At 45.9% G+C, this 11,925-nt stretch overlaps 1 protein-coding gene across 1 annotated transcript in view; it reads right to left on the bottom strand.

The window, feature by feature from the left end:
• Positions 1-8,102: 8,102 nt before the first annotated feature.
• Positions 8,103-11,925, bottom strand: part of LOC311247949 (A-type potassium channel modulatory protein KCNIP1) — a gene marked incomplete at its 3' end in the record, with an annotated part of 42,998 nt that continues 39,175 nt past the window's right edge. Inside the window, exon 7 of the mRNA XM_084338925.1 lies at positions 8,103-8,150. Within this exon, the coding sequence (XP_084195051.1) occupies positions 8,103-8,150 (48 nt within the window). The remainder of the gene's footprint in view (positions 8,151-11,925) is intronic.

The raw sequence follows: 11,925 nt of genomic DNA, 5'->3' as shown, positions 1-11,925 counted from the left end.
CCACCGTTAGCCTAGCTTAGCGTCAGTCACTGGAAGTAGGTTCCTCCATTAGCCTAGTTCCCAACGTCTTCCTACTCCTACTGCATGCACAGAGAAGAAAAAGGTATGAGTCTTCTTGTCTAACTCCGGGGTAGATGGCAAATAAGCTAATTTCCCAAAATGTTGGAGTTTTCCTTTAAGGGGGTGCAGACCAGAGAAAGACATTTGTCTTGTTTACATCAGGGTCCCCCATTTTCAATAAAATTTGAATTGCTAATTATATTTTCCTGGTTAGCCTGTTTTATATATGTATGTATATATATTATATTATATTATATTATGTATCATAGGATATTATTTTCTATACAGTATTTTCATATATAACCGTCATCATTTCTCACGTGATTCCTCTCCCCTGCACTTGTCCTCGCGCGCGCCCTGCTTGCAGGAGACAGACAGCTGAGGAGCGCGAGGCGGAGCGCCAGCAGGCCAATCGGCTCATCCTCCAGCTGCAACACTCCGCCCTCCAGAAGTCCCTGAGCGAATCAGCGTCCTCGGACCCGCTGTGCGCCCATAACTCCTCCCTCTACGCCCTGCAGAACCTGCAGCCCTGGGCGGAAGAGCGGGAATAGGGACCTGTCACGTGACCCGACGCAACCTGCAGCCCTGTATGGCGGAAGAGCGGGAATAATAGGGACCTGACGTCACAACTCTTACACTACAGATTATACCCGTGTTACTGTGTTATATTATTTTATTTTATTATATTATTTTTTTTCATATTATAGTCGATATATAACTTAGATATCGACTATAATATGATTTTGGCACACACACACAAAAAAGACAGAAATAGACTTTCAACGAAGACGGTTATATCGTCGTCCCTTTTTGAACCAACGGGAAAGATGGAGAGAGAGAGAGAGAGACTGAGAGAGAGAGAGAGAGAGAGAGAGAGAGAGAGAGAGAGAGAGAGAGAGAGAGAGAGAGAGAGAGAGAGAGAGACGGTTTGGAGACTATAATGGTGGTGAAATTGGACCTGACATTGTGGTGAGTGTGGTGTCTGTTCTGGGACTAAAAGACCACAGAACCCCTTTTCACATTCTGGGACAAACCCGAGGCTGTTTCCCCAACCAAACTGCTCTTTTCCTAATGTCCTTTTCGAGCTGTGTCGATCTCCCATGGTCCAGTCATCATAATAATAATAATAACTTTATTTGTACAGCACTTTTCATACAGAAATTGCAGTTCAAAGTGCTTCACAACAGTAAAAAAAAAAATACAGGCATATAAGCGGCCATATAGTCGCAGAAAGTGGAACAATGTAGGTGACCTTTGAGGGTTATTGTGAAGGATAATAATGATTTTATTCAGTATTGTCATATTGCCCAGAGGGTGGAGTGTTTTAATGAGGTTTTCTATCATTCAGAAGCCTATACGGTTTCCTAATTCTGTATAACAGACTGTACTACGACGTGGACCTGCACAATGCACCGTGACTGACCTCAGTACAAAAAAAAAGCATTTAAACTAGATTTTTTTCCGGCAGTAACAAAATGGAATTGAGACGAGGAGAAAAGAAAAAGAGAGAGGGAGAGGGGGATGAGGGGACATGTGCATGTTCAGTAACGGTTCATTTCTTTTCATAATAGTGCGAGTCAAGCTTCATCCGTGCAGGCCATGTTCTTATGTGAGAAAATGTACAATTCTCTTTTGTACTTTAGTTGTATATTATGTAAATAACGATATAAACAGTTCTTGTGGACCTTCTCACTGCTTGTTGTTTATCATGCACTTTGATCTAAAGTATAGGGTCGACCAACACCGATAATAACCCCATACGGATATCGGATACAGCCAGGGCCGATACCAGGCTATATACAGTGGAGTATCGAGATATATATATATTTTTTTGCTCATATTCTCAGATCTGTTTTTTTTCTCACAACAGTGTGAACAACACAAATCACATGGAATCTGATCTTTTCAATTCTGGTGTATGGGCCACTTTCATAATTATGTGTGGTCCTGAATCAGATACAGGTCTGATTTGTTTTAATTAGCCGGCCTCCACTGCATTCATCTTGTAAATTAAACGGTAAACTGTGACCTCAGTGTCCTCCATGTTTAGGTCCAACTTCTTTATTGTTCATTTGCACATGCGGCTCAGGTCAGGAGCAGTGACCGCAGTTCACACTGGAGTCTGATATTGAACATGCCAAACAAAAAATATCTGATTTGAGCAATACATCTGAATTGAGCAGTAAAGTTTGCAGTGATGATTATCAGTAATGATATCAGATTAGGAATTAGTTTAACCAATAATAACCCTATGATATTATTGGATTATGAATTAGTTTAACCAATAATAACCCTACTTGGAATCAGTTTAACCAGTAATAACTAGGGATGTCCGATATTATTGGCCTACCGATATTGGCATTAAAATGTGATATCGGAAAATATCGGTATCGGTTTAAAAAAAATAATATATATATATTTTTTTACATTTCTATAACCTTTATTTAACCAGGCAAGCAAGTAAGAACAAATTCTGATTTTATTTATTGTCAAAAGTATGCATAATGTTGTGTTAATTCCACAACAAGACATAATGTTAATTACCTGAAATTATGTTGGACAATATCGGTATATCGGTATCGGTAAAAAAGCCAATATCGAGCATCCCTAGTAATAACCCTATGATATTGGATTATGAATCAGTTTAACCAATAATAACCCTATGATATCAGATTAGGAATGAGTTTAACCAGTAATAACCCTACTGATATCAGATTAGGAATCAGTTTAACCAGTAATAACCCTATGATATCAGATTAGGAATCAGTTTAACCAGTATTATTACATGGCGTTTTCACAATCGCCGAAATGCTTGCTTGTGATTGGTCAATAGCGCGCGTCAGAGGTCCGTTATCACACGATAACGGACCTCTGCCAAGCAATAATGACCGCTGTGCGCAGCTGTTCGCAATCAAGCCCACTACAACACTGTATCAGTGCTGCTCAGCATATGCACAGCTGCACTCAGTCATCAGTGCAATCAGACCACAGACCTGCCGACTGCCGATAATAATAATCACTTTATTTGGGCTGACAGAGCCACAGAACAACTGCGTTTGCATTTGATCTCGTCTTGTCGATGTAAAATGAATTAGGTATATTTGTTAGTAAGTTAGCCATGTAATAAGCGGGATAATGTATAGCTATACTCGATCATTGTCGCAAAATAATTGACCTTCACTGACGTTTAAAACACCTCGGCGCTGCGCCTCGGTATTTTAAACTCTGTGTCGGTCAATTATTTTGCGACAATGACCTCGTAGCTATACATTATCCCTTACATAACCCTATGATATCAGATTAGGAATCAGTTTAACCAGTAATAACCCTACTGATATCAGATTAGGAATCAGTTTAACCAGTAATAACCCTATGATATCAGATTAGGAATCAGTTTAACCAGCAATAACCCTATGATATGGGATACAGGGCCGATACCAGCTAGGTTGAAACTATAGAGTTTGTGCAACCCGTCAGAAATAAAAGACAGAATATGCTTTTCTGCTTCCTAGACACACAGCACCATGTTGGACATCTCTGACGGAGGACATGCATTATGTACCTTTAGTCTAAGGAGCGAATGGAATGGTCCGGGTAAAACCATATACTAATGGACCAGACCGCTACTCTGTACTGGTTCCATACTGGTTTCACTCTCTGAACTGGTCACCGCAGGGGAATAACATGGCTAAATGCCCCTAAACCACAGCTCACATCGTACAGTATTTACCTGTATGCTCTTAAACACAAGACCAAGGCGCTATCGGTCTTCACAAGGAGAAACAGACATAGACCTACAGTTTTTGTTGAAAAGTTTATTGTTAAATATAATGATTTTATACAACATGTCAATACAGATATTACTTCATTCTACCCGTCGATATATTTGTCTGTCTGTCTGTCTGTCTGTCTGTCTGTCTGTCTGTCTGTCTGTCTGTCTGTCTGTCTGTCTGTCTGTCTGTCTGTCTGTCTGTCTGTCTGTCTGTCTGTCTGAGTGTGTCAGTATTTATTAATATGTTTAATTCCACCGCAGATCATCTGTGATATTACTGGCAGCACAGAGAGAGGACAGGAACTAGTGATTATTATTATTATCTGTTTGTTTCTGTGTTTCAACCACGACTTCTCTTCCTGCAGTCAGTGAGAAAGACTTTATCCTCGTTCTCTCTGTCTCTCCCTTCCTCACGGATGTTCTGTTACCACTCTGTGCACACACGCGCACGCACACACACACGCACGCACGCACACACACACACATGCACACGCACACACACACACACACACACACACACACACACACACACACACACACACACACACACACACACAGCTCTTCCTCTCTCTCTCACAGTGAGTGGCTGGTTATTGACACAGATAGACTTGTGACAGAGACTGGAAGCAGCTCACTTCTCTCTGGTCGAAACACCATCTTCCGGATCATTCCAGGGCAATTTGAACGGGCTCAGGCCTCAGCCTGGGGAGCGCGTCGGCCCATCTTAACTGGCGCCGGGCAGACCGACTCGTGGGTTCGAGACCGGGGGCGAGGGTCAAGTCCAAACGTACGCTATACGGCCCTTGATCGCCTAAAAATTTACCTGAAACACACTTGCAGACGCCTCACAACGCGGGCTCGTCAGAAAACCAAAAGAAAGCACTTAAACGACCGCAGGAAAAAATTTACATAATGTGTGTTGTGATATATATATTTATATATATATATATATATATATATATATATATAGTAATATATTTTGCATTTCGTAACAGCGAAAATAAAAAAAATCTATCATCAGGAGAGAGAGTCGCCACTAGACCTTCCCAGATACGAAACGTGAATATATTACTTATGGCTATGACACAACGTACATTATGTCCCTTTTACCTGTGGTTGATATGTACTTTATTTACATATTTTAAGCGAGATCGGGCTGCACGACAAGTCACCACACAAATGCATGCACACGCACGCACGCACGCACGCACGCACACACACACACACACACACACACACACACACACACACACACACACACACACACACACACACACACACACACACACACACACACACACACACACACACACGCGCACACACACACACACACACACACATCTACACACAACAGTGAACATCAAAATGGAATCTCTAGCCTGTATGTTAAGCTCAAGAGGTTGGTAATTTTCAGATGAAGGCGTGTGTGTTGGCGGTGGGTGCGAGGGGGACCGTAGGAGGTACAGAGGGCCAGCGGTGCAGGCCTGAAGGTTAGTGAAGCAGGGTTGTGACCGCAAGGTCGCAGGTTCGATCCCCACGGACCGCGGAGAAAGAATCTGGGCGGGGAAGTGAATGAATAATCTCAATACCAACCACTGACGTGCCCTTGAGCAAGGCACTTAACCTACCAACTGCGCCAATGGAGTTGCTCAGTGGTCATCAGTGTCCGACTGTGGTTGTACTGGGCGGCTCCTAGTGGTCAACAGTGTCAGACTGTGGTTGTACTGGGCGGCTCCTAGTGGTCAACAGTGTCAGACTGTGGTTGTACTGGGCAGCTCCTAGTGGTCAACAGCGTCAGACTGTGGTTGTACTGGGCAGCTCCTAGTGGTCAACAGCATCAGACTGTGGTTGTACTGGGCAGCTCCTAGTGGTCAACAGGGTCAGACTGTGGTTGTACTGGGCAGCTCCTAGTGGTCAACAGCATCAGACTGTGGTTGTACTGGGCAGCTCCTAGTGGTCAACAGCATCAGACTGTGGTGGTACTGGGCAGCTCCTAGTGGTCAACAGCGTCAGACTGTGGTTGTACTGGGCAGCTCCTAGTGGTCAACAGCATCAGACTGTGGTTGTACTGGGCAGCTCCTAGTGGTCAACAGCGTCAGACTGTGGTTGTACTGGGCAGCTCCTTGTGGTCAACCGTGTCAGACTGTGGTTGTACTGGGCAGCTCCTAGTGGTCAACAGTGTCAGACTGTGGTTGTACTGGGCAGCTCCTAGTGGTCAACAGCATCAGACTGTGGTTGTACTGGGCAGCTCCTAGTGATCAACATTGTCAGACTGTGGTTGTACTGGGCAGCTCCTAGTGGTCAACAGTGTCAGACTGTGGTTGTACTGGGCAGCTCCTAGTGGTCAACAGCGTCAGACTGTGGTTGTACTGGGCAGCTCCTAGTGGTCAACAGTGTCAGACTGTGGTTGTACTGGGCAGCTCCTAGTGGTCAACAGTGTCAGACTGTGGTTGTACTGGGCAGCTCCTAGTGGTCAACAGTGTCAGACTGTGGTTGTACTGGGCAGCTCCTAGTGGTCAACAGTGTCAGACTGTGGTTGTACTGGTCAGCTCCTAGTGGTCAACAGTGTCAGACTGTGGTTGTACTGGGCAGCTCCCAGGTGTGAATGTGAAGCTACACTCAGATAACCTACACTCAGATAATCTATACATAATCTATAGGCTACTGGGTAAATAAAGGTACAAATCCTACAGATTGCCAAGATTAGTCAAGCAAAAAAACACACACAATATACAAGCTTCGTAACACAAGACACTCATAGCAATCTAGACTATAATACATAGAATTGCCTGGATAATTGTGATGAATCGATGAATTATTACGACCCCTAAGAACTGACAGCGAGTGGAATCGTGAAATCGCCGCCTCCTAACAGACGGAGACCAAACGTGTTATTGTGTTATTTTGTTGCCCGGCCAACAGACTTCAATAGTTATTGTGTTGCCCGGCCAACAGACTTCAATAGTTATTGTGTTGCCCGGCCAACAGACTTCAATAGTTATTGTGTTGCCCGGCCAACAGACTTCAATAGTTATTGTGTTGCCCGGCCAACAGACTTCAATAGTTATTGTGTTGCCCGGCCAACAGACTTCAATAGTTATTGTGTTGCCCGGCCGACAGACTTCAATAGTTATTGCAACTCCGATGACAAACTCCGATGTGAAACCTTTATTAAGAGTTTGGCATCTGGCTAAAGAGTCTTTTTTTTTTGACAACGAGACTAACGTTGAGTCGAAATATTAGACAGACAGACAGACAGACAGACAGACAGACAGACAGACAGACAGACAGACAGACAGACAGACAGACAGACAGACAGACAGACAGACAGACAGACAGACAGACAGACAGACAGACAGACAGACAGACAGACAGACAGACAGACAGACAGACAGACAGACAGACAGACAGACAGACAGACAGACAGACAGACGTAGCTGATTTCAGAGCGCTATAGATACGATAGAAGCTACAAACACAACACACAGTATCTACACATCATCACAACACTGGAACACTGGTTCACACGCGGTGGGAGTTAGCAGGGCTTTTCAGACGGTTCTAACGTAACGACACAAGGCCCATCGCTGTGAACAAAGTGACGCGCTGCAACGCGTGTCTGACGATGGCGTCTTGACCCAGCCGCCCAGAACACATCTTAGGCTACGTTCACACTGCAGGCGAGAGTCACGTGACCTCCGTCTGAACAGTCATGTGACCTCCGTCTGAACAGTCATGTGACCTCCGTCTGAACAGTCATGTGACCTCAGTCTGAACAGTCATGTGACCGCCGTCTCAACAGTCATGTCGGATGTTGGCCACATGAAAAAAAGTTAATAAAAACGTGAAGAGCCAAACCAAAAAAAATCATACCTGAGAAATAAATGAGAATTGAGCATCTAGGCTGTCAGTGTGAACGCAGCCTTTACACGATGCGTATACCTGCTTCACATGGCGTCTTCTGACGACCTTTTGAAACCGACAGAAAATGTCCCTTTCGTTAGCCGCGCTCTCGCAGTTCAAGAGTCTCCTCTCCTCCTCCTCTCCTCCTCTCGCTCCCAGCTTTCCGTCTGCCTTGCCGTCTCTCTCCTCTCCTCCTCTCTCGCTCCAAGCTTTCCGCCTTCCTCCTCTCCTCCTCTCCTCTCTCGCTCTCCATCTGCCTGGCCGTCTCTCTCCTCTCCTCCTCCTCTCCTTCTCCTCCTCCTCCTCTCTCGCCCTCTCCGTCTGCCTGGCCATCTCTCTCTCCTCTCCTCTCCTCTGCGTACGGAACCTACATGACGTTCTCGAAGAGCTGTAGAGACCTCATGATGTTTTCGTCCTGTGGGAGCAGAAGAGCAGAGAGGAGGTGAGGAGGAGGAGGAAGAGGAGGAACAGAGAGGAGGTGAGGAGGAAGAGCAGAGAGGAGGTGAGGAGGAGGAAGAGGAAGAGCAGAGAGGAGGTGAAGAGGAGGAACAGAGAGGAGGTGAGGAGGAGCTCGGGAGGAAGAACAGAACAGCTGAGCTTCAATGACTGAATTCCAACAAAAGTGTCTTTTGTTAAAATAATAGCTCTACATTCATTAGTCATCACTGATATAGTGTCTGGTCAGTAACATGGGTCTCCCAGTCCCTCCACTCTGCAGTAAACAGTCATCACTGATACAGAGTGTCTGGTCAGTAACATGGGTCTCCCAGTCCCTCCACTCTGCAGTAAACAGCCATCACTGATATAGAGTGTCTGGTCAGTAACATGGGTCTCCCAGTCCCTCCACTCTGCAGTAAACAGCCATCACTGATATAGAGTGTCTGGTCAGTAACATGGGTCTCTCAGTCCCTCCACTCTGCAGTAAACAGTCATCACAGATATAGAGTGTCTGGTCAGTAACATGGGTCTCCCAGTCCCTCCACTCTGCAGTAAACAGGCATCACTGATATATAGTGTCTGGTCAGTAACATGGGTCTCCCAGTCCCTCCACTCTGCAGTAAACAGTCATCACTGATATAGAGTGTCTGGTCAGTAACATGGGTCTCCCAGTCCCTCCACTCTGCAGTAAACAGTCATCACTGATATAGAGTGTCTGGTCAGTAACATGTGTCTCCCAGTCCCTCCACTCTGCAGTAAACAGTCATCACTGATATAGTGTCTGGTCAGTAACATGGGTCTCCCAGTCCCTCCACTCTGCAGTAAACAGCCATCACTGATATAGAGTGTCTGGTCAGTAACATGGGTCTCCCAGTCCCTCCACTCTGCAGTAAACAGTCATCACTGATACAGAGTGTCTGGTCAGTAACATGGGTCTCCCAGTCCCTCCACTCTGCAGTAAACAGCCATCACTGATATAGAGTGTCTGGTCAGTAACATGGGTCTCCCAGTCCCTCCACTCTGCAGTAAACAGCCATCACTGATATAGAGTGTCTGGTCAGTAACATGGGTCTCTCAGTCCCTCCACTCTGCAGTAAACAGTCATCACAGATATAGAGTGTCTGGTCAGTAACATGTGTCTCCCAGTCCCTCCACTCTGCAGTAAACAGTCATCACTGATATAGAGTGTCTGGTCAGTAACATGGGTCTCCCAGTCCCTCCACTCTGCAGTAAACAGCCATCACTGATATATAGTGTCTGGTCAGTAACATGGGTCTCCCAGTCCCTCCACTCTGCAGTAAACAGGCATCACTGATATATAGTGTCTGGTCAGTAACATGGGTCTCTCAGTCCCTCCACTCTGCAGTAAACAGCCATCACTGATATAGAGTGTCTGGTCAGTAACATGGGTCTCCCAGTCCCTCCACTCTGCAGTAAACAGCCATCACAGATATAGAGTGTCTGGTCAGTAACATGGGTCTCTCAGTCCCTCCACTCTGCAGTAAACAGTCATCACTGATATAGAGTGTCTGGTCAGTAACATGGGTCTCTCAGTCCCTCCACTCTGCAGTAAACAGGCATCACAGATATAGAGTGTCTGGTCAGTAACATGGGTCTCTCAGTCCCTCCACTCTGCAGTAAACAGTCATCACTGATATAGAGTGTCTGGTCAGTAACATGGGTCTCCCAGTCCCTCCACTCTGCAGTAAACAGCCATCACTGATATAGAGTGTCTGGTCAGTAACATGGGTCTCCCAGTCCCTCCACTCTGCAGTCAACAGTCATCACTGATATAGAGTGTCTGGTCAGTAACATGGGTCTCCCAGTCCCTCCACTCTGCAGTAAACAGCCATCACTGATATAGAGTGTCTGGTCAGTAACATGGGTCTCCCAGTCCCTCCACTCTGCAGTAAACAGTCATCACTGATATAGAGTGTCTGGTCAGTAACATGGGTCTCCCAGTCCCTCCACTCTGCAGTAAACAGCCATCACTGATATAGAGTGTCTGGTCAGTAACATGGGTCTCCCAGTCCCTCCACTCTGCAGTAAACAGCCATCACTGATACAGAGTGTCTGGTCAGTAACATGGGTCTCTCAGTCCCTCCACTCTGCAGTAAACAGACATCACTGATACAGAGTGTCTGGTCAGTAACATGGGTCTCTCAGTCCCTCCACTCTGCAGTAAACAGTCATCACTGATACAGAGTGTCTGGTCAGTAACATGGGTCTCCCAGTCCCTCCACTCTGCAGTAAACAGCCATCACTGATATAGAGTGTCTGGTCAGTAACATGGGTCTCCCAGTCCCTCCACTCTGCAGTAAACAGCCATCACTGATATAGAGTGTCTGGTCAGTAACATGGGTCTCCCAGTCCCTCCACTCTGCAGTAAACAGCCATCACAGATATAGTGTCTGGTCAGTAACATGTGTCTCCCAGTCCCTCCACTCTGCAGTAAACAGTCATCACTGATAAAAGGCGTGTTCGAGATGGGATAGGCGGACGCAGATCTGCGCAGGTTTTTACTACGGCCTCGCCAAGCGCGTTGCACGACGGTTAGAATGTTGTCCGACTTGCTCTGAAAATCTGACGAGACGAGGCGCGGAAATATCGCGGGGCCGAGCCACGCACAGCCTTCAGAGCGAGGCGCCACGGTACCTCTCACCCGGCTGCTCCACGCAAGCAAGCGACTTGCTACGGTCGCGCAAAGCGCCCATTGGCTCAGAAAAGCCAAAAAAAAAAAGCCACGTGACAGCCAGGGGAGTTATGAGACGTTTGATTGATTGATTGATTGAAAACTTTATTACAGTACGGGTCCCGCGTACCCGTCTATCAGATATATTTATTATTATTATTATTATTATTATTGGATACAGGAGTTTGGGTACCAAGAGCTCAAATAACGTTATGTGTTATCATCATATCATCATGATAAACTTCAAGCTGTCAGACACACACACACACATACACACATGCGTCGTCTGTTTTGCCTCAATACTGTATATATAATTCTGTTTTGCCTCAATATACACAGTATACATATATATATTGATCCAAAACAGAATTATTCAGCAGTGTGTTGTGTGTGCGTGCGGCCAGGAGCGCGCAACAAGATGGTATACATTATGGTATATGAATAGTATATTCCACTATAGCAGTATATGGTGTGCTGTACATTTGAATCTGATCTAATTTTGCACACGGCCATCGCATTATAATGAGCTGGACAGGTGTGTAATGTGTGTGTGGTGACGTGAAAACGTATCTGCCATGCGAGACTAGGCGAGGGGCTCTCGGGAAATCGGAAGTGTCCGCCTTTTTATCTCCTCCCCCGGCTTCACTCGGCTACTCTCGTCTACTTTCGAGGCTAACCGAAATCCATCTCGAACACGCCTATAGTGTCTGGTCAGTAACATGGGTCTCTCAGTCCCTCTACTCTGCAGTAAACAGCCATCACTGATATAGAGTGTCTGGTCAGTAACATGGGTCTCTCAGTCCCTCTACTCTGCAGTAAACAGCCATCACTGATATAGAGTGTCTGGTCAGTAACATGGGTCTCTCAGTCCCTCCTGCTCTGCAGTAAACAGCCATCACTGATATAGAGTGTCTGGTCAGTAACATGGGTCTCCCAGTCCCTCCACTCTGCAGTAAACAGCAATCACTGATATAGAGTGTCTGGTCAGTAACATGGGTCTCCCAGTCCCTCCACTCTGCAGTAAACAGCCATCAGTGTCTGGTCAGTAACATGGGTCTCT

The sequence above is a fragment of the Notolepis coatsorum genome (genome assembly GCF_963971535.1).
Source record: "Notolepis coatsorum genome assembly, contig: SCAFFOLD_396, whole genome shotgun sequence".
Taxonomy (NCBI): domain Eukaryota; kingdom Metazoa; phylum Chordata; class Actinopteri; order Aulopiformes; family Paralepididae; genus Notolepis; species Notolepis coatsorum.
The sequence above is the reverse complement of the archived record's forward strand: the minus strand, read 5'-3'. Positions and strand labels throughout refer to the sequence as shown.